The 23460-nt window shown below is 39.2% G+C and overlaps 1 protein-coding gene across 3 annotated transcripts in view; it reads left to right on the forward strand.

Moving 5' to 3' along the window:
- Positions 1-23460, forward strand: part of SUZ12 (SUZ12 polycomb repressive complex 2 subunit) — a 52389-nt gene that overhangs the window by 14192 nt on the left and 14737 nt on the right. For all 3 annotated transcript variants that reach the window (XM_053571039.1, XM_053571040.1, XM_053571041.1), the window contains 5 exons: positions 6768-6817; positions 7963-8048; positions 11589-11820; positions 13239-13332; positions 17777-17882. In XM_053571039.1, coding sequence (XP_053427014.1) covers positions 6768-6817; positions 7963-8048; positions 11589-11820; positions 13239-13332; positions 17777-17882 — 568 coding nt within the window. The remainder of the gene's footprint in view (positions 1-6767; positions 6818-7962; positions 8049-11588; positions 11821-13238; positions 13333-17776; positions 17883-23460) is intronic.

Genomic DNA, 23460 nt, shown 5'->3' on the forward strand with positions numbered 1-23460 from the left:
AAGCGTAAAGTGGGGAGAGGGAGGATGAGCAGGTAGGTCTTGCTAGATAAAGAGAATATTATACATCTGGCATTTGAGGCCAGGATGGGGGGAAGAGTAGAGTGGGGAAGAGTAGCATGAGAGGGGGCTAGAGCAGATGGCTGTAGTCAGATAATATAGCTTCTTGTAGGCTATTTCAGGATGTTGATTTTAGGAAAGCCATTAAGTTGTTTTAAATAAAACTATTACATTCATAGTTTTTCTTTACTCTGTTTTTGGTAGATTTAGTTGCATTTTAAAAGGTTAAAGCTATTGCTTAGGTTGGTTGTTTGTCTTTCCCAGCATTAATAAGATCTGATGTCTTCCCATTCTTTTTTAATAGTCTTGACTGTAAGTTTTGAAGTTGTTTTCAAATTGGTATCTTTTCACTCTTGAGTTTTTGTTCTTTTTTTTTTAGAACTTGGGGTATGAATTTTTTATGTATCTGTTTCTCAAGATACCACATCAGTTGACACTGAGTATATCTGATTCTTGATTCTTAAAAGTTGGGTATCTCAGATACTTAGAAAGCTGAGGCAGGAAGGTGGCTGGACACCATATGTTTGAGACCAGCCTGGGCAATGTTGAGATCCCATTTTTAAATTTTTTTTTTTAATTAGCCAGGTGCAGTAGCACGTACCTGTAGTCTCTGCTACTCTGATGGCTGAGACTGGAGCCCTTGAATTTAATACCAGCTTGGGCAATATATTTAGACACCCCCCCGCCCCCGCCCCCCAATCTCAAAAAAGAAAAAATAACCTGAGTGTTTAAAAACAATTTTTTTTTTTTTTTTTGCAGTTTTGTCCAGGGCTGGGTTTGAACCCGCCACCTCTGGCATATGGGGCCTGTGCCCTACTCCTTTGAGCCACAGGTGCTGCCCTAAAAACAAATTTTTAAGATAATCCTTGTATAAACGTTGGGTTTATAATTCCTTCGCATTTTCTCTACAGTACTTCTGGAAGGTGATCTGTTCATAAATATTAGGTGCATCCCCCCTATTAAACTTTGTCTTCTCACTGCAGAGTGTTTTCATCTGTGTCTGAACCCAATATTTTGAGTCCGTGGATTCTAGAATAATAGGCTTGAGATAGTCACCAGTTCCTCTGCTTTATTATAGGATAAAATGCATAAGAAAAGTTGGGTAGGGCTGGGTGTGGTGGTTCACGCCTGTAATCCTAGCACCCTGGGAGTTCAAGACCAGCCTGAGCAACAGCAAGACCAAGACCCTGTTTCTAATAAAAATAGAAAAACTAGCGGGGCATCATGGCAGGTGCCTATAGTCCCAGCTACTGGGGAGGCTGAGACAAGAGGATTGCTCAAGCCCAAGTGTTTGAGGTTGCCGTGAACTATGATGACGTCAGGGCAACAGTGAAACTCTATTTAAAGAAAAAAAGGAACAGTTGAGTAGTTAATATCTAATGGTAGAGATGCCAAGTAGCTCATCAGACCTGTCCTATTTGAGGTAATACAGCATGACTCTAGAAATTAAGCCCTATACCTGTCACTGTCAGATTAATGTGTATAAATTAGAGGCACTGATCTTGATCCTTTCTCAGTATAAAAACTTCAGATCTGTGGGATCTTGTTATTCTTAAATTTCAGGTTTCTTCGTGAATCTGGTTTCAAAATGTTAGTTCCTTATGAATTTACTTAACTACATTCTGCAGACTGCTTCAGAACTGTCAGGTGTGGCCAGATGCAGTGAGTGGCCTATGCCTAATCCTAGCACCCTGGGAGGCCGAAGAGGAAGGATCCCTTTAGCTCAGGAGTTAGAGACCAGCCTCTGAGCAAGTGTGAGACCCTGTCTCTAATAAAGGTCGAAAAAAGAAATTAGCTGGAAAGATGTGATTGTTACTTGTAGTTCCAGCTACTGTGTGTGTGTGCGTGCACAATTGGAAGGACTGCTTAAACCCAGCAGTTTGAGGTTGTTGTGAGCTAGGCTGAGTCTTTGGCACTCTAACCTGGGGCAACAGAATGAGACTCTGTCTCAAAAAAATAAATAAGTCTTTTTTTTTTTTTTTTTTTTTGAGACAGTCTTACTATGTTGCCCTCGGTAGAGTGCTGTGATGTCACAGCTCACAGCAACCTCTAACTCTTGGGCTCAAAGCGATTCTCTTGCCTCAGCCTCCCAAGTAGCTGGGACTACAGGTGCCTGCCACCACACCCAACTATTAAAAATTAGGGCAGTACCCATGGCTCAGTGGGTAGGGTGCCAGCCACATACACCCAGGCTGGCAGGTTCTAACCTGGTCCAGGCCAGCTAAAGCAACAATGACAGCTGCAAAAAAAAAAAAAAAAATAGCCGGACGTTATGGTTATGACGACACCACACTCTACCGAGGGTGACATAGTGAGATTCTGTCTCAAAAAAACCTCATAAAAAACAAATAGGTCTTGGGCGGCGCCTGTGGCTCAGTGAGTAGGGTGCCGGTCCCATATGCCAGAGGTGGCGGGTTCAAACCCAGCCCCGGCCAAAAACCACAAAAAACAAACAAACAAACAAAAAAAACAAATAGGTCTTATTCTCAATTTCTTACATTGTTGTGGGATGGGAAGAGTTTCCTTAATGACTAAGGTTTTCAGACCATGTTTTGAGTCACGCTGATTTAAATTATTTTCTGGGGAAGATAAATGCAAAGTCTTTCTAGAATTTCAAATTGGAATTTAGAATCGCATTTCCCATTAAAAATAGTATAAATAATGCAGCTAGTACCACAGTGTAAACAGGCCATGATTCCTCTAAAAGCTTATTACTCTAGGACAACATTATCTTGTGCATTTATTTGTTGGGTACCATTCTGTAAGACACTGCTAGATGCTAGGGATACCCAGATAGTAAGATTTTTGAAAAAGAATGTATATGAAGGGCGGTGCCTGTGGCTCAGTGAGTAGGGCGCTGGCCCCATATGCCGAGGGTGGCGGGTTCAAACCCAGCCCCAGCCAAACTGCAACAAAAAAATAGCCGGGCACTGTGGCGGGCACCTGCAGTCCCAGCTGCTCAGGAGGCTGAGGCAAGAGAATCACGTAAGCCCAAGAGTTAGAGGTTGCTGTGAGCCTTGTGACGCCACGGCACTCTACCAAGGGCGGTACAGTGAGACTCTGTCTCTACAAAAAAAAAAAAGAATGTATATGAAAAATAGTGACAAAAAGTTGTATATACAAGAGCTTATAAAGGAAAGAAATTATCATTAAGCTCTAGGATAGATGAGTTGGGGTCTTTGTAGAAAAGGGAGAGAGCGTTTTGCTAGTTTTTTTATGTAAGCTTCATAGTCTTGAGAGAAATTATATCCTCATTTTATAGATACCACGACATAGTTAGCCAGAGCCAGAATTCAGACTTGGATTTTCTCTTGTTTGATCATTCTGATCTATTTTCCTAATGTCAAGCTTTAAGGAAGACAAGGAATTGGAGGTGTGTTAGCAGTTAGAGAAAAGATTGGGTAGTTGGGGATTCATTCAGAAATATACAAAAAGGAGTCAGGCATGGTGGTACACACTCGTAGTCGCAGCTACTTGGTAGACTGAGGCTGGAGGATTCCTTGAATCAAGGAGTTTTAGACCAGCTGGGGCAACATAGAGAGACCCTGTCTCAAAAAAAGAAAAAAAAGAAAATTCACAGAAAGGAATGATAGATAAAAAATTAAGGTTAATTTGACTGGGCGTATTGGGTTACACCTATAATCCTAGCACTTGGAGAGGTTGAAGTGGGAGTATTGCTTCAAGACAGAAGTTTGAGACAAGCCTGAAGAATATAGAACCTGTCTTCTACAAAAAATTTTAAAAAATTAGCACAACGTTATGTCATGCACCTGTAGTTTCAGTTACTCAGAAGGCTGAGGCAGGAGGATTGCTTAAGTCTAGGATTTTGAGGTTGGTGTTAGCTATAATGAACACCACTCCATTCTAGCTTGGGCAATGAGCTAGACCCAGTCTTAAAAAAAAAAAAGAAAAATTAAGGTTAATTTTATAAAATTAACCTGGTCTTTGTATGTAGGTATAATTAAAGCAACTAAGAATAGGATAGATTTGTTATAATGGATTATTTTACAGCATGGAAATTGTAGAATGTTCCTCTCTTTTGGTTATGTTTTGAAGTTTAGATACTTCTGCTTTGTGAGGTCATATTTATGAACTATTTTTATAGAAAAATGTTAGCTGTCTTAGTAAAGTGGCATATACAAAGTATCTGATTGGTAAAAGTGTTTATATATGAATTACCTATATAAAATAGGTTTTTAAGAATCCCATTATATACCACTTCTGTGGATGTTTAAGTTGTGGTTGTTATTTAGTTTTTTTCTTCATATTTGTGCTTTCCAAGTCTGCCTTGGACCCTGAAACTTTATTCTTCCATAGTCATTTTGTCCTCTAATGATATCCTAGTGTACTTTCCTTAGTACTTTTAAAGAAATGCCCCACAAGACCCCCACCCTGTAGTGTTTTTTTTTTAGCAGTTTCATGGCTTTACTCAGAAGATAGAGTCAATCCTATGTCTTGCATTGAAATACCTTATTTGTCTATTTCATTACCTTAGAAAAAGAGGAGTTGAGGCATATTTACAAGACTAACCTAATATATCCTCATTTCCATGTCATTACTTGTTCCTTGACAGTCTTCTTGCCTCAATGTTTTTTTTTCTAACTTGAACTCTGATTATAAAAATGGACTGGGCACAGTTTGCACCTGTAACCCCAGCACTTTGGGAGGCCAAGGTGGGAGGATCACTTGAGTCTATAAGTTTGAGACCAGCCTGGGCATCATAGTAAAACCCATCTCTAAAAAAAATTAATTAGCCGGGTGTGGTGGTTTGTGCCTGTAGTTTTAGTTTCAGGAGGTTAAGCTAGGAGGATTGCTTGAGCCTGGGAGTTGGAGGCTTTATTGAGCTGTGATTGCACCACTGCACTCTAGTCTGGATGACAGAGCGAGACCTTGTCTCAGTAAAGTTTTTTTTAAAGCCTGGGTTGCCACCATCATTTTAAAAAATCAAACACATACTACCCATTAGTGGTTATTGCCCAGCAACTATTTACTTTTATTCTTTTTACTGGTTTTTTTTTTTTTTAATTGAGATAGAGTTTTACTTTGTCACCCTGACTAGAATGCCTTGGCTCTAGCTTACAGCAATCTCAAACTCTTGGGCTCAAGCAATTCTCTTGTCTCAGCCTCCCTAGTAGCTGGGACTACAGGTACCAACTACAATGTCCGGCTATTTTTGTTTGTTTGTTTTTGCAGGCCTAGGCTGGGTTCGAACCCACCAGCCCTGGAGCATGTGGGTGGTGCCCTAACCACTGAGCAACCGGGGGTAGAGCCACTGGTAAATTTCTTAAAGAAGGGATCAGTACTGCTTTCTTTTTTTTTTTCTTTTGGTAGAGACAGAGTCTCACTGTACCGCCCTCGGTAGAGTGCCGTGGCGTCACACGGCTCACAGCAACCTCTAACTCTTGGGCTTACGCGATTCTCTTGTCTCAGCCTGCCAAGTAGCTGGGACTACAGGCGCCCGCCACAGCGCCCAGCTATTTTTTTGGTGCAGTTTGGCCGGGGCTGGGTTTGAACCCGCCACCCTCGGCATATGGGGCCGGTGCCCTACTCACTGAGCCACAGGCGCCGCCCCCAGTACTGCTTTCTTAATCTACTGTTGCTTCTATAATCTGGTGTGTGTCCATATCACTACTGAAACTATGCTCTGGAAAGTTATGAATGGCTCCTGGTCAACAGATAGATTGTTCTGTTTTTTGGCTTAAAGGTACTACAAAAGCCTGTTATTGTTTCTGTTTATTCTATCCCATCCTAATAGTTTTTCACAATTGTTAATACATGTTTATAAAAACATAAGGATCACTGTAATCCATGCATCCTTTTTCATAGCTTCTAAAACTAAAAATGACACATTGAAACAGTAAATTACAGTTCAATAGTAGATTTTTAGTTGTATTTTACTCTTAATTGAAGTATAAAGTAATGGTTATGCATTATTTGTTATGAAGGTTGAATTTCCATAGCTTTAAAATATTCAAGAACTTTTGTATGGATTCATCTACACTAATGAGAATTTTCTTTTGAGAGCTAGGAAGGGACACCTGTTCTCATTTTATAAGTAGGACCCTAAAACCCAGTAAGTTATCTGACTTCTTAATCAGTGGTCTGGGTTTTTTTAATGCCTTACTCCTTTGTTTTTTGCATTTTTTTGCTTTTATTTTTGTGAGCTGTGGGGGTTTTTGTTGTTTATTTAAATAATTTTTGGTGTATAGACACTATTTTGGATGTCATACTTAATGGGGAAAACATGGAGTCATGGGTCTAAATAGCAGATGAGAATGAGAAAATCTTAAGTCTCCTGTATGGTTCATTAAAAATAAAAAAGAATAAGAAAATCAAATATTTATAAATTTGCTAGTGTTATATTTTAAAGTCTAGGTCATTGGCTTGGCGCCCATGGCACAGTGGTTACAGCACCCGCCACATGTACCAACGGTAGTGGGTTCAAACCTGGCCCAGGCCAGCTGAACAACAATGACAACTGCAACAAAAGGATGGCTGGCGTTGTGGCGGGCGCCTGTGGTCCTGGCCACTTGGTAGGCTAAGGCAAGAGGATCGCTTGGGCCCAGGAGTTTGAGGTTGCTGTGAGCTGTGACACCTCGGCACTCTACCAGGGTGACATACTGAGATTCTGTCTCAAAAAAATAATAATAATAAATTCTAGGTCATTATAGAGCATTGAAGTGATAACATTTTTTGTTTGTTTTATTTAGCTTGTCAGCTCACTTGCAGCTTACATTTACTGGTTTCTTCCACAAAAATGGTATGTATTTAAAAATAAATATATTGTCATTCTTTTTTTTTTTTTTTTGTGGTTTTTGGCCAGGGCTGGGTTTGAACCCGGCCACCTCCAGCATATGGGACCGGCGCCCTACTCCTTGAGCCACAGGTGCCACCCAATATATTGTCATTCTAATAGCAAAATGCTGTTGTGAAAGTAAAAAAAAATAATTTTGGGTATAAATTTATGAAATTATTTAATGGAAAATGTATTGATTTCTGATGATTGTGAGCTTTAAGTTACAAAGGTTGTGAAAATTAATTTACTGTGTTAGAACTGGGATAGGTAAAGAAGCTCTTTAATGGAACCCTTTCTACGTAAATATTTTGAGTTGACATTATTGCATCATATTTTAAAGAAACATACAGTAAAACAACTGAAATAACCACTACTACCAAATGGGGTCTATTAGTATTTTAGGTATTATACAAAGGAAATTATATAGTATTTTGTACTTCAGTAAAAATTGAAAGAATACTGTGAAAAGTTACAGTTGTTTCAAAAATGGATAGAATATTTGACCATACTGGATAAAAGCTTGTCTATCTTAGCTTCTTAAATATAATTGTCTACTGGAGTTCTTATTTCTCATCCATATTTGGGTTTCTGTGGTACTTTAGAGCATCCTAATACTTCAGAAACTTATAATTTGGTTTAATACATTCATTAGTCTTTTGTCCCCAGAGAGTTGTATAAAACATATGTGAATTAACCAGTGAGCTATGATGACACTACTGCACTCTAGCCCAGGCAGCAGAGCCAGACTCTGTCTCAAAAAAGAAACCAGGTCAAAACTGACATCAGGGTCCCTCAGATCTGCTAGGTATGATGGTCCACATCTATAGTCCGACTGAGGCAAGAAGATGGCTTGAACCAAGGAGTTCAAGACTGGCCTGGACAAGATAGTAAGACTCTTTTCTCATTATATGTATTTGACTATATATAATGGCTTATAAAGAGTTTGCTGCAAATTTGGAACTGATTGGTGAAAAATGAATAAACTTTCGAGAAATCTTCATTAATAGGAAATCTTTATTGTTTGAAATTACCAGACCTTTTAGGAAAATGAATATTGTGCTTATATACATATATTTAAATAGATTCTAAAGTATTTGTTTTCTATTTAGATAAGCCATCACAAAACTCAGAAAATGAACAAAATTCTGTTACTCTGGAAGTCCTGCTTGTGAAAGTTTGCCACAAAAAAAGAAAGGTAAAACAATGTTGGTAGATTCAGTGGAATCATTTTCTTAATTGAACATATCCATATATATATTTATGTTATATATACACACACTGTTTTTGTTTTTGTTTTTGGAGACAGAGTCTCACTATGTCACCCTTGGTAGAGTGCCGTTAAAGGTTGAGCAACCTTTAACTCTTTGGCTTAAGCGATTCTCTTGCTTTAGCCTCCCAAGTAGGCTCCCACCACAATACCTGGCTATTTTTTTGTTGTAGTTGTCGTTGTTTAGCAGGCCGCAGGCTGGTTTTGAACCTGCCAGCCCCAGTGTATATGGCCAGTGTGCTAACCACTTATCTATAGATGCCAAGCCACATGCACTGTATTTTAAAGTCAATTTTTAACCCATAAAAGCTTAAAAGCAATGTTGATGGCTGATTTATAAAACTAGTTACCTCTTTTTGCCAACCTCCTATATTTTGGGGTTTTTTTTCCATTGTCTGCCTAGGTGTCTGTACAAAACTTTCCTATGGGAGTCTGGAAATGAAACAAAGAAGCTATGTTCTAGCATCCTAGGTATATAAATTCAGTTGCTTCCTTGCCATTTAGTGTCCTAGTTATGTGTGCCTATTAAAATTTCAGCCAGCAGGGGAGTCCTCCTGCATGGGCTGCATGCTGATTTTGTGAGGAATTTTTTCTTTATCTGTGGTATTGGATATCACAAAAAGTTTGCATGAACCTTTTTCTTTGCTGATCAGTTTTCATTATAGGTTGTGTATTTACTATGTAGCCCAAAGCAACTCTTACTCTTCTAAGTGTGGCAGAAAATAAAAAAAGGTTGGACACCTCTAGCTAAGAGAGTTTTTTTCCTCAAAAGATTGTCCTTTTTTTTTAAACACTGCTGCTAAGCAAGGAAATTCTGTTGTCAGCATTATCAGCCATTAACTTACTAACTTACCATTTGAGATTTTTATTTGTAGGGCCGGGCGCAGTGGCTCATGCCTATAATCCTAGCACTCTGGGAGGCCGAGGCAGGTGGATTGCCTGAGCGCATAGGTTTGAGACCAGCCTGAACCAGAGAGAGACCTCGTCTCTAAAAATAGCTGAGCATTGTGGCGGGAGCCTGTAGTCCCAGCTACCTAGGAGGCTGAGGCAAGACAATTGCTTGAGCCCAAGAGTTTGAGGCTACTGTGAACTATGATGCCATAGCATTCCACCAAGGGTGAAAAAGTGAGACTCTGTCTCAGAAAAAAAAAAAAAAAAAAAAAAAATATATATATATATATATATATATTTTTTTTTTTTTTTTTTGTAAGGTAAAATTATTTCACCATAGAAACAAGTGTTACGGTGTTGCCTGGTCAACCTGTCAAAGCCAACAGATGTACTTGTAGTAACTTTAAGTTCTTGAGTCTCTCAAGGAGAATAGGAACTGACCTGTATAAAGGTTCCCATTGCTGATGTTACTCAAGATCATATAATAGGATGATAAGGGGCTTGCAGACAGAGCATTGGTAGAGAGTGGATTAAGGTGCTAGGAGGCATCAGTGTGAGTTAATAGTTTCTGTGGGCAGATGTAGTTGTAGGTACCTGTAGTCTCAGCTGCTTGTGCGTAGTCCAGCTACATTGAAGGCTGGGGTGGAAGGTTCTCCTGAGTCCAGGACTTGTAGTTTGTAAGGCACTATGCTGATTGAGCGCTCACACTTAAGTTTGGCATCAGTATGATGACTTCTCAGGAGTGCTGGACTGCTAGGTTGCTTAAGGAGGGATGAACTGGCCTAGATCAAAAACAAAGATCAGAACTCCCATGCTGATCAGTAGTGGGATCGCAACTTTTAATGGCCACTGTACTCCAGCCTGGGTAACATAGCAAGACCCTGTCCCTTATTAAAAAAAAAGTGTGTGTGTGTGGTGTGTGTATGTATATGTATATATATAGTGTACTATATATATAGTATACACACACTATATATATACATCATTCCTTATTCCCTCCTAACCCCCATACACATTACAGCAGGCAATGATATGAAAATTCTTTTATTTAGGGCTTGGCTCCTGTAGTACAGTGGTTATGGCGCCAGCCACATATACCGAGGGTAGCGGGTTTGAGCCCGGCCTGGGCCAGCTAAATGACAGTGACAGCTGCAACAAAAAATAGTTGGGCATTGTGGCGGGCACTTATAATCCCAGCTACTTGGGAGGCTGAGGCAAGAGAATCTCTTAAGCCTAAGAGTTGGAGGTTGCTGTGAGCTGTGATGCTATAGCACTCTACCGAGGGCAACATAGTGAGACTCTGTCTCAAAAAAAAAGAAAAAAGAAAAAATGTGCATATAAGTTCAATAATAATTTGTGTTTCAAAAAAATAGCAGTTGCAAACATTTTTTTGGAAGGGTGTATACAGGTAACTGAATAGTATTGTCTCTGGAGTATAAGACCTGGGGGGTGGTGAGACTTAAAACGTTTTTCATTTTATACTCTTTTATAGAGTAGAACTATTTTTAGCGCCCAAGTATGTATTCCATTTATTTTAAAAGAAGCTGCTCCCGTAAGATTTTTAGATATTTTCATCATAAAGGTTTTCTGCATCTTCCAATTTTTCTACTACACTCTTTCAGCATAACTGAAATGTTACGTTAGAACATATGATAATAGAACATTACTCAGAAGATGATCAGTATACCTGCTGTTAAACAACATAGCTAAATATGTGGATTTATTGTTTCATAACGTAATTGTTGACCATGAGGTTGTTATAGTCTTTTTTTTTTTTTTGTGTGTGTGTGTGTGTGTGTGTGTGTGTGCAGTTTTTGGCTAGGGCTGGTTTTGAACCTGCCACCTCCGATATATGGGGCTGGTGCCCTACTCTTTTGAGCCACAGGCACCACCCCTGTTATAGTCATCTTTTTTCTTTTTTTTTTTTTTTGTAGAGACAGAGTCTCACTTTATGGCCCTCGGTAGAGTGCTGTGGCCTCACACAGCTCACAGCAACCTCCAACTCCTGGGCTTAAGCGATTCTCTTGCCTCAGCCTCCCGAGCAGCTGGGACTACAGGCACCCGCCACAAAGCCCGGCTATTTTTTGGTTGCAGTTTGGCCGGGGCCGAGTTTGAACCCGCCACCCTCGGTATATGGGGCCGGCGCCTCACCAACTGAGCCACAGGCGCCGCCCATAGTCATCTTTTTTCATTTCTGGGTCTCATCAGTCATTGTTAAATTAAAACAGGAAATTAATTGTAACTGACAAAGTTAAATGAATTTAATAATTTAAGCATGGTTTTAATTCTATATTTCTAATATAAAACTTTCAGGTAACCATCAGCAAACTACTGTTGATATACTATGTCATATTTTCATTATATTGGAGAAATCCATTGCTTTTAAGATTTGGAATATAGCTGTTACAAATTTTCATTTTTGCCTAACAATTTTCAAAACTGGTTAGAATTTTAACATGCCATTTGGTAATCATGGCTTATTCCATGTTTCCTATGGCTGTGATTAGAAGTTTTATTGTAGTTCTTATTGTTGCATATGAGTAAATAAATGTAATTTAATAATCTTTACCTTTGCAGGATGTAAGTTGTCCAATAAGGCAAGTTCCCACAGGTAAAAAGCAGGTGCCTTTGAATCCTGACCTCAATCAAACAAAACCTGGAAATTTCCCGTCCCTTGCAGTTTCCAGTAATGAATTTGAACCTAGTAACAGCCATATGGTGAAGTCTTACTCATTGCTATTTAGAGTGACTCGTCCGGGAAGAAGAGAGTTTAATGGAATGATTAATGGCGAAACCAATGAAAATATTGGTAATTTTTATTTCAGTAATTTTATTAGATTTTATCATTGGTGATTAAGGTTATTATTGAAAGTGACTGAACCAGTCTTCCTTCATAGTATTCATAGATTGTGTATAAAGTAGTTCTTTTTGAAATCTTGCCTTTCTGAGGTTGGCAAAACATTGATGTTTTAAATAAATCTCTTAGCAGATAATAAATTTATACCCTCCCAATATTTCATTGAGAAAATTTTCAAACACAAAGGACCATTGAAAACAATTTGAAGTGAAGCTCTACTTACTTACCACACATTTATCCCTCTACTCCCCTTTCTAGTCTTATAATTGTAAATTCATCTTTGAGGTAATCATTTCACTGGCATACAGGTGCTAGAGATGCAAGGATGATTAAAACATCTAGTTCTCCAAAGATTTACAATGTAGGGTAGGAAGATATACATGAAATAAGCACCTTAGAAGAAATAATCTGTTCCTCTTGAAGTATCCTTTGGAGTACTTGAAAAGTTACCATGATTACATGTCTTGAGTTGTTCAGTAAATAAATAGTAACCGTGCAGATGAGTTTGCCTAGCAAAGATCATTATGAATAGAAATTAGTTTTTGGAAAGAAGTGGATTAATGTCAATGTCAAAAAGTAAGGACAAGGATGAACATGGTGGTTCATGCCTGTAATCCCAGTATTTGAGAGGCCAAAGTGAGAAGATTCCTTGAGGTCAGGAGCTTGGGACCAGTATGGGCAACATAGTGAGATCTCTATCTCCACAGAATAATTTTAAAAATTAGCTAGTCATGGTGGTGTGTGCTTGTAATCCTAGCCACTTGGGAAGCTGAGACAGGAGGTTTGCTTGAGTCCAGGAGTTTGAGGCTGCAGTGAACAATGATCACACCATTATGCTCCAGGCTAGGCAACAGAGCAAGACTCTTGTCTCTGGAAAAAATGAAATAAAAAGAACAGAAAAGTAAAGACAAGACATGGCTCATGCCTATAAATCCCAGCATTCTGGGAGGCCGAGGTGGGCAGATCATCTGAGTTCACAAGTTCGAGACCAGCCTGAGTTAGAGCGAGACCCTAGCTCTAAAAAATAGCTGGGTGTTGGGGGCACCTGTAGTCCTAGCTACTTGGGAGGCTGAGGCAAGAGAATCACTTGAGCCCAAGAGTTTGAGGTTGCTGTGAGCTATGACACCACAGCCCTCTACCAGGGGCAACAAAGTGAGACTTTGTCTCAAAAAAAAAGAAGAAAAAGTAAAAACATATATGTCTGGTAAAAACACAAAATTGGAAAAAATGTGGTCTAAGTATTACATTGCAACTTCAGTGTAATTTGTACCTCATTTGTGATAAATGTAGCATGTTTTATATTAAAGGACCATGTATCATAACACATTTTTTGGAATATTTCATTTATGAGAAATATTTGTTAAATTTAGATGTCAATGAAGAACTTCCAGCCAGAAGAAAACGAAATCGTGAAGATGGGGAAAAAACATTTGTTGCACAAATGACAGTATTTGATAAAAACAGGTAATACTGATGAACAAGTGAGGCTTCCATAATGTTCTAGAAATGTTTTTATTTTGAAGCAGATATGGTGGTGATACTATTTCTTTGCCTTTGTTTTTCTTTGTTTTTATAGATGATAAACATTTACTGAATTTTTCTCTTTATCACATAGAAAGCACTTGCTATTAGAGTGGCCTAAGATAGTTCATTCAACAAGTACTTTCTGAGCATCTGGAGACGGCAACAAAGTCTCTGTCTTCATGGAGCTTAATTTCTAGTGGAAGAATCAGAACCCCCTTCCCCCACCAAATATCAACTAATGTTACTTAGTGGTGGTTGAAGAAAAATAAATGGTTACTGTTTTATAGATAAAGCCTCTGGGAGGAAGAGGAAATAATACTTGAGCAGAGATTTTCATGCAGTGGGCCCTATGAAAATCTTGGGATTATGTGTTATTAAAGTTAAGGAAGAAAATTATGTGATATTGGCTCGGTGCCCATAGCCAGGGCACCAGCCACATACACTGGTGCTGGCGGGTTCGAATCTGGCCCAGGCCTGCTCAAGACAACAATGACAACTACAACAAAAAAATAGCCAGGTGTTGTGGTGGGTGCCTGTAGTCCCAGCTACTTGGGAGGCTGAGGCTAGAGAATCACTTAAGCCCAAGAGTTAGAGGTTGCTCTGAGCTGTGACACCACAGCACTCTACCGAGGGTGACATAATGAGACTCTGTCTCCAAAAAAAAAAAAAAAAAAAGGAAAAAGAAAAGAAAATTATGTGATATGTGCCAATGTGCATTTGGCAAAAGGTGACGAGGACCTTTAATTATTTCTGTACTTCCTGTTTGGAAATTCAGCATCTGAGTATCAGTAAAAGAAGGTCTAAGAAGCAAATGCAGCATTCTTTTTTCACAGTATTGGAGGATGAAACCTATAACATGCTATGATTTCTTATACCAAGCTACTTTCTAGTAGTTAACATAGTTCATTGTCATTTAGATACAGAAGAAAGCCAAGGAAAGTAACTGGGCCATTCTTTCTATTTAAAAAAATAATATATTGATGCTTTAGGTATTAATCACTTGTTAGCCACCAAGTGAAGGAAGGTATAAATCTCTAATAAGGAAGCAAAGATGATTTGGAGTAGTGACAGATTTTAGAGACCATCTTGTCTTAGAATATATCACTTAATGTCACTTAATATTACTGATAGAAACCAATAATGGTGTCTTTTAAGTTAGAAATTTGATTATGGATCAAAGACATAAATGGGACACAATATAAATATAAATATATTAGAAGATTGGCGTTATGATGGTGGAAGTGATTATGAGAAGGCACACTGGGCTTGCTTTACCCAGCGTGGGGATACATCGTGTTTCTTTTTGTTCTCTGTATTTCACATGTATTATAACACACTTCCTAGTGTGACAGAAATATGGCTCTTACTTTAATGAAAAAATTAGCAAGAAGAAACTGTGAGCATTTTCCCCCAACTTTTTAGTTTGAAAATTTGAATACCTGTAGAAAAGTTGAAAGTGTAATATAATCATTTAATACCCCGTCTACCTAGATTCATCAGTTAACATTTTGCTGTATTTCTTTCACATGTGAATGTATACTTTTTGTGCTGAACCATATGGAAGTTTACTTCATCCCTCAAACCCCTCAGCGAGTATTTCCAAGAAGAAGGACATTTTCCTGTATAAATTCTATGTACTCTTCACTGGGAAGATTAACATCCAGCAAATACTGTCCCCCTCTTTACCTTAATGTTTTTTATAATTTGCCATCCTCTCAGTAGGTTAGATGTCATACCTGCAAAGAGTTCATTGGTTGTCTAGCCCTACCCCCTTTTTTAAGTATAGGCCTGTAGTTTTGAAGATTGTATCTCAATTTAGAGTTGTGTTATTATATCCTCATGATTAAATTCAGACTAAATACTTTGGTCAGAGATTCTAATAGATGTTGTGTTCTTTATATAACACATCATGATACAGGTAATATTAGGCTTGATCACTTGGTTAAGGTAGTATTTTCTATATTTTTCCATTGTAACAGTACTTTTCATAAATTAACATGTAATCCTGTAATAATACATGAACCTGGGTAAATATCCATTTTCTCCCAGTAGCCTTTCAGTCAATAATTTTAGCATCCATTGATGAATTCTTGTTTGAATAAATTATTTTTTGGCAGTTGGTAAATGGTAATTTTCTATAATTTCTTCCACATTTATTTGCATTTTTCTATAAAAACAGCATTTCTTGCCTCAACTTTTTTTATTCATCTGGATTAACCAATTCTATTTTTCAATTTATTTTAATCTATTCGTGTTGTTAGTCATTTTTAATACTCAAATTGCCCCAAATTTTGTCAGGAGGAGCCCCTCCAAGTAGGATTCCCTTTCACTTAGGAGCCCCTCCAAAGTGAAAATAAAAGTGACAGGTTGTGGGAGGGAATTGTTTTCAACTCACATAAGTAGATGTCATTCCTCAAGTATAAGATGATGATGTTTCTTTACAAAGACTGTAGCCCAGTAGAAGAATGGGCAAAGGATACAGTAAAGACTACCAACAAAAGAAAATATATATGGTTCTAAAACAATTAAAAAGATAAGACATCAGAACTAAAAGTACACTGAGATGTCATTTTTTCGCTTATCAGATTGACAGAGATCAAAAAAACTTGATAAAGCACTGTTGATGAGGCTGTGAGGGAAAAGGCCTCCTCATACTTTACCAGGTAGGAAAGTGCATTGAATTGTAGCTATCAAATGTACACCATAACATGGAAATATGTAGCCCCAAAGAAACTTTGCACCTTTTTAATTTAGAAAAATATGAATGTATTACCTAGTCAAATCAATGAATTAGCTTTTTAAAATAGAAAAGTTTAATAGCAGGGTGGTGCCTGTGGCTCAGTGGGTAGGGTGCTGCCCCCATATACCAAGGGTGGTGGGTTCAAACCCGGCCTCGGCCAAACTGCAAAGAAAATAGCTGGGCGTTGTGGTAGGCGCCTGTAGTCCCAGCTACTTGGGAGGCTGAAGCAAGAGAATTGCCTAAGCCCAGGAGTTGGAGGTTGCTGTGAGCTGTGACGTGCCAGCACTCTACTGAGGGCGATAAAGTGAGACTCTGTCTCTAAAAAAAAAAAAGAAAAGTCAGTAGCTTTGCTGATAGATACTGTTGAAGTAGACTAAATTCAGGTAGTATACCATAGAGAAAACAAAAAAAATTCTTAAGTGTCAAAATTATTTGATAGAGTTACCTGGATTCACTTACTATGTTTGCTTACTGTGTAATCTTAAGACAAATTAACTTCTTTGTGCCTGAGTTTTCTCTTCTAGAAATGCAGTAGCACCAGCTAGTTTATAGAATTACTGGGAAGATTAAATGAGCCATGAAAGTCTTTAGTGCCTGGCACATAGTAAACACTCCATAAGTGTTTCTATAAAATTTTATAATTTCTATAAAATTTCTCTAAGACTGATGAGATTCTTCTATATACGATTAATAATTGAGCATCATTGAAGACTAGTGTTTAGAAGTATAGAAAAAAATCTATGAACTATACATGTACTATATACACATGAAAATGGTATATAATTACACATACTATATGAGTGTAATTCTTGGATTCTAGCAGTATTTCATTTATTCATTCATCCATGAAATGTTTATTGAGCACCTATATGTGCCAGGTGCCCCCCCAGTATCCTGTAATTATCAGATTCATCATTATAATCACCAACTAGTTTACTGGTCAAGTATAAAAGTAAAGGATTCTTCTGGCTCGGCGCCTATAGCTCAGCGGTTAGCGCGCCAGCCACATACACCGGAGCTGGCAGGTTTGTGTGCAGCCTGGGCCTGCCAAACCAATTACAACTACAACGAAAAAAAAGTTGCCAGATGTTGTAGCGGGCGCCTGTAGTCCCAGCTACTTGGGAGGCTGAGGCAAGAGAATTGCTTAAACCCAAGAGTTTGAGGTTGCTGTGAGCTGTGATGCCATGGCACTCTACCCAGGGTGACATAGTGAGACTCTCTCGCAAAAAAGAAAAAAAAGGTTAAGGATTCTAGTCTAAACATTTATAGTAGTTAAAATTAACAGGCATAATTCTTAGTGATTCCCTAAGGCAAGTACTGTAACAATTTTGTTATCCTGTCTTTAAAAGTATAAAGCCTGCTCATATACTTTATATTTAATATTTAAAATTAACCAGGTTTTGATACCTTAGGCATATTGTACTTCCAGCGTTTATATCTGAGTAGCTATAATAATGAAATAATTACTAGCGCACATCATTAAAATTGCTTTTGTGAGGACTGGAGTGCAGATATATTTTAAAATCTTGTCGGGTATATAAACTAAATTTAATAAATGCTTTTTAGTATAAATCTAAAGATGTAGAGTTTGTGTACTTAAGGTAATACACAGGTTACTTTAAAGTATATGTGTTTGTCTAACAGGCGCTTACAGCTTTTAGATGGGGAATATGAAGTAGCCATGCAGGAAATGGAAGAATGTCCAATAAGCAAGAAAAGAGCAACATGGGAGACTATTCTTGATGGGAAGGTATGGACTGCTTAGAAGGCTGAGCACGTTATAGTTATGAACTCCCATTTTTGATTGATGTTTTCATCCCCAAATGCTAATTCATGTTGGAAGTTAAGAGTCCTTTGGTTTTTATACTTTGAAAAACACAAGTAAAATGATCTAGTCAGAACATTTAATAAAAGGCATTATTCTTTTAGAGCCAGACTGCCTCATTGAGATCTCTGCTTTTACCTATGTGGCGTTTGGCAAGTCACTTATTTGTATCTCAGTTTTTTTCCTCTGTAAAATGAGGCGTAGAATAGATGGATTAAATGAAATAATTAATAAAATATGTTTAGTACAGTGCCTGGCATACAGTAAGTGCTCAATAAATGTTAACTGCTATTCTAAATCCCATTCATGGTAATAGCAGGTAATATGTGATGATTAGTAATGCATTTGTCAAGAAATCTACAGAACTTAGGTGGAGCATACTTAAAATAATTCTTATAAGAGATAAACAGGCATACATATATTACTTGACTAGGCAGACTTCAACGTTATATTTATAATGATGTCCTTTCTTTCTTTCTTTCTTTTTTTTTTCTGTAGGAACAGAGTCTCATTTTATTGCCCTCAGTAGAGTGCCGTGGCGTCACACAGCTCACAGCAACCTCCAACTCCTGAGCTTAGAGTGATTCTCTTGCCTCAGCCTCCCGAGTAGCTGGGACGACAGGTGCCCGCCACAACGCCTATTTTTTTGTTGCAATTTGACTGGGGCCAGGTTTGAACCCACCACCCTCGGTATATGGGGCCGGTGCCCTACCCACTGAGCCACAGGCGCCGTCTGATGTCCTTTGTTTCTAAGCACATTAGGTTAGTGTACTATTCAAAGCAAAATCTCTAGGAGATTTTTTTTTGGCCGGGGCTGGGTTTGAACCTGCCACCTCCGGCATATGGGGCCGGTGCCCTACTCCTTTGAGCCACAGGCACCGCCTAGGAGATTTTTTAATATGTTAATATTAAAGTATTATTATTAAATACTAAAATATTAATAAGTTAATATACACTTTAGATTAACTTGAGTCTTAGAAAAGTATTCTGAGAATTTTTACTTACTAGATACAGATAGAACATACTGTCAAGTTAAAAGAACTTCAGCTGTATGGTATAAACCTGAGAAAGGCAAGCATATTATTGAAGCATAGTCCTGAAATGGTTACATATATATTAGAAATTTAGTTTATGGGGCAGCGCCTGTGGCTCAGTGGGTAGGGCACTGGCCCCATATACCAAGGGTGGTAGGTTCAAACCCAGCCCCGGCCAAACTGCTGCAACAACAAAAAATAGCCGGGCATTGTGATGGGCACCTGCAGTCCCAGCTACTTGGGAGGCTGAGGCAAGAGAATTGCTTAAACCCAGGATTTGGAGGTTGCTGTGAGCTGTGATACCACTGCACTCTACCAAGAGCGACAGAGTGAAACTCTGTCTCCAAAAAAAAAGAGAAACTTAGTTTATGGGGAGAAGCAATGGCTCACGCCTGTAATTCTGGCCTTCTGAAAGGCTGAGGCAGGATTGCTTGAGCTCAGGCGTCTGAGACTTGCCTTAAGCAAAAGTGACACCTTGTCTTCCCTCAAAATAATAAAACCCAGCTGGTATCATGGTGTGCATCTGTACTACTCAGGAGGCTGATGCAGAGCTCATAAGCCTGAGGTTGCTGTGAACTATGATGATGCCACTGCACCCAGAGCAACAGAGTAAGACTGTCTCAAAAAAGAAAGAAAGAAACTTAGTTTATGAGAAAGTTGGTGCTATAGATGTGTCTGAAATAGACAAGTGTTTATTGTGGCAGAACTTGTCTCTAGCCATTTGGAAATAAACTTAGATCTAATAAAATCCTAGAAGGCTTATAAACTGTAAAAATTAACACTCCATAACTTCAGAAAAAAAAATAGGTGACTGCTAATATAATCTCACAGTGAGGAAAACCCTTCTAAGTATGATGCAGAAGCCAAAAAGCATAAAGGAAAAGGAAAAAAAAAACAACCCTGATTAAAATTAATCATTTCAGCCAAGTGCAGTGGTTCACACCTGTAATCCTAGCACTCTGGGAGGCTGAAGCAGGAGTATTGCTTGAGCTCAGGAGTTTGAGACTTGTCTGAGGAAGAGCAAGACCCTGTCTCCACAAAAAAATAGAAAGTGCATGGGGTTATCATGGCACATACTTGTAGTCCCAGCATCTTGGGAGTCTGAGGCAACAGGATCCCTGTAGCCCAGGAGTCTGAGTTTGCAATGAGCCGTGATGACACCACTGTACTCTGCTTAGGGTTCAGGGTGAGACTCAGTCTCAACAAAAAAACAAACAAAAAAATCATCATTTCACCAAGCACAGCGACTTAATGTCTGTAATCTTGTTGACTCAAGAGGCAGCGGTGGAAGGATTACTTGAGCCCAAGAGTTCACGATCAGCCTGAACAACATAGCAAGACCTCATTTCATTAAAAAAAAAAAAAAAAAAAAACTGGCTGATTGGGTATGGTAGCATGTTCCTGTAAGCTAGCTACTCAGGAGGCTAAGGCAGGAGGATCATTTGAGCCCAGGAGTTAAAGGCTATTGTGAGCCATGTTTGTGCCTTTGTACTCCAGCCTGAACAATTGAGAGAGACCCTATCTTGCTAATTTTTTAAAAATCATTTCTTAATTTTCCCTTTTTTGTTTTATTATTTTTTTCCTTGAGACTGGATGTTGCTCTGTTGTCAGGGCTGGAGTGCATTTGCATTATCATAGTTCACTGCAGCTTCAAAGTCCTGGACTCAAGCAATCCTTCTCCTCTGCCTCCTAAGTAGTTGGGCCTTGCAGGCATGTGCCACCGTGCCTGGCTTCTTAGAAAATTTTTTTTACAGCTGTGCTCAGTGGCTCATACTTGTAATTCCAGCACTCTGGGAGTCTGAGACAGGTGTATTGGCTGAACTCAGGAGTTTAAGACCAGCTTGAGCAAGAGCGAGACCCTGTCTCTAAAAATAGCCAGACGTTGTGGTAGATGATTGTAGTCTCAGCTACTGGGGAGGCTGAGGCAAGAGGATTGCTTGAGGCCAGGAGTTTAAGGTTGCTGTGAACTATGACACCATGGCAATCTACCAAGGGTGACAAAGTTAGACTCTATCTCAAAAAAAAAAAGAAAACCTAGTCGTGCTTTGTTGCTCGGAATGGTCTCGAACTTGTGGCCTCAAGTAATCCTCCCACCTCAGGCTCCTGAAATGCTGGGAGTATGTGTGAGCACACCCCTCAGCCAAAAATCATTTCTATACTGCAAAAACTAAAAAGAAATGATGGTGGGCGGGGGGTGGTGGTGTATTTGTAATACTGAATACAATGTTATGAATACACAATATTGTGAGTTGTATAAATCAGTATATGAGTTATATAAATCAATAAAGAAAAGATAGGCAATCTTCTAAGAAAAATGAGTAAAAGACAATCAGGCAATTCTTTTTTTTTTTTTCTTTTGAAACAGAGTCTCACTATGTCACCCTGGATAGAGTGCTGTGGTGTCACAGTTTACAGCAACCTCAAACTCTTGGGCCTAAGCAATTCTCTTGTCTCAGCCTACTAAGTAGCTGGGACAATAAGCGCCCGCCACAACACCGGGCTATTTTTGGTGTTGTTCCTGCAGTTGTCATTGTTGCTTTAGCTGGCCTGGGACGGGTTTAAACCCACCAATCTCGGTGTATGTGGCAGGCGCCATAACCACTGTGCTATGGGTACTGAGCTAAGCAGGCAATTCTTTTTTTTTCTTTCTTTTGTGGTTTTTTTGGCCGGGGCTGGGTTCGAACCCGCCACCTCCAGCATAATGGGACCAGCACCCTACTCCTTGAGCCACAGGCGCCGCCCATAAGCAGGCAATTCTTAAATGTAAAAGGCCAGCAAACTTCTAAAAAGAGGGCGGTGCCTGTGGCTCAACAGAGTAGGGCACCAGCTCCATATGCCAGAGGTCAGGCTGGTTCAAACCCAGCCCCGGCCAAAAACTGCAAAAAAAATAAAAACCTTTTAAAAAGGTTTTTTCACAGTATTCAAAGACATGCAAACAAAAGTAGAAATACTGGTATAACAAAGATTAAAAAGATTAGGGCGGTGCCTGTGGCTCAAAGGGGTAGGGCGCGGGCCCCATATGCCAGAGGTGGTGGGTTCAAACCAAGCCCTGGCCAAAAAAAAAAAACTACAAAAAAAAAAAAAAGATTGACAGCCTCAGCTCAGTGCCTGTGGCTCAAGCGGCTCAGGTGCCAGCCACATACACCTGAGCTGGCGGGTTCAGATCCAGCCCTGGCCAGCCAAACAACAATGACAGCTGCAACCCCAAAATAGCCGGGTGTTGTGGTGGGCACCTGTAGTCCCAGCTACTTGGGAGGCTGAGGCAAGAGAATCACTTAAGCCCAGGAGTTTGAGGTTGCTGTGAGCTGTGATGCCACGGCTCTCTACCCAAGGCGACAGCTTGAGGCTCTGTTTCAAAGAAACAAACAGAAAAAGATTGATAGCCTCTAGTATTGTTAGGGATGTGAGGACACATACAGTCTCAAGTAATACTTTGAAGTAAGAATAAAGTGGTATAGTCTTACTGTAGAGCAGACTGACAATATGTATAAAATTAAAATTGTATATACTGTCTAACAATTCTAATTGTTCAACTTGGTCACAAAGTAGTAAGTCATTGGTTAACTGTGAATAGATGTTAGGTAATAGGTATTCTTAGAATTTTTTTTTTCTTTTTTTTTTTTTTTTGTGAGCGAGTTTCATTATGTCACCCTTGGTAGAGTGCTGTGGCATCATAGCTCACAGCAACCTCAAACTCTTCGGCTTAAGTGATTCTCTTGCCTCAGCCTCCCAAGTAGCTGGGATCATAGGCGCCTGCCACAATGCCCGCCTATTTTTCTGTTGCAGTTGTCATTGTTGCTTAGCTGGCCCAGGCTGGGTTCTATCTTGCCAGCCTCTGTGTATGTGGCCGGTGCCATAACCACTGTGCTATGGGCGCTGTGCCTATTGAAGGTTTTTAAAGAAGAGAATAGTATAGACATTTTTGAGAATATTATTTGATCTCCTATATTTGGATAGGTAAGTAAAAATTAGAAGTAGGGAGAACAGCTTACATATTTTAATAGCAAGGTAATAAGGATCTATACAAAGGTTTTTCTTATGTCTTTGAAGGGAGAGGAAGAAATGATAGACAATTTTAAAGGACTTGGTAAAAAAAAAGCATAGGGATCTGCTATAATTCCAAAAATTTTAGCTTAGGGTCACTGTAGAATGACAGTGCTGGGAAGTAAAAATTGCACGTAGAAAGGAAAGGTGGGTTTTTTTGTTTTCTTTTGTTTTGGGCTTTTTCTGAGACAGAGTTTCACTATGTCACCCTCAGTAGAGTGCTATAGCATCACAGCTCACAGCAACCTCAAACTCTTGGGCTTAAGTGATTCTCTTGCCTCAGCCTCCCAAGTAGCTGGGACTACAGGTGCCTGCCACAATGCCCGGCTATGGAAAGGTGTTTTTTTGGTTTTGTTTTGTTGATAGTGTCTTGTTCTGTGGCCCAGGCTAGAGTTGAATCACATGATCACAGCTTATTGCAATCT

This window comes from Nycticebus coucang, chromosome 18, assembly GCF_027406575.1.
Source record: "Nycticebus coucang isolate mNycCou1 chromosome 18, mNycCou1.pri, whole genome shotgun sequence".
In the NCBI taxonomy this organism is placed as follows: domain Eukaryota; kingdom Metazoa; phylum Chordata; class Mammalia; order Primates; family Lorisidae; genus Nycticebus; species Nycticebus coucang.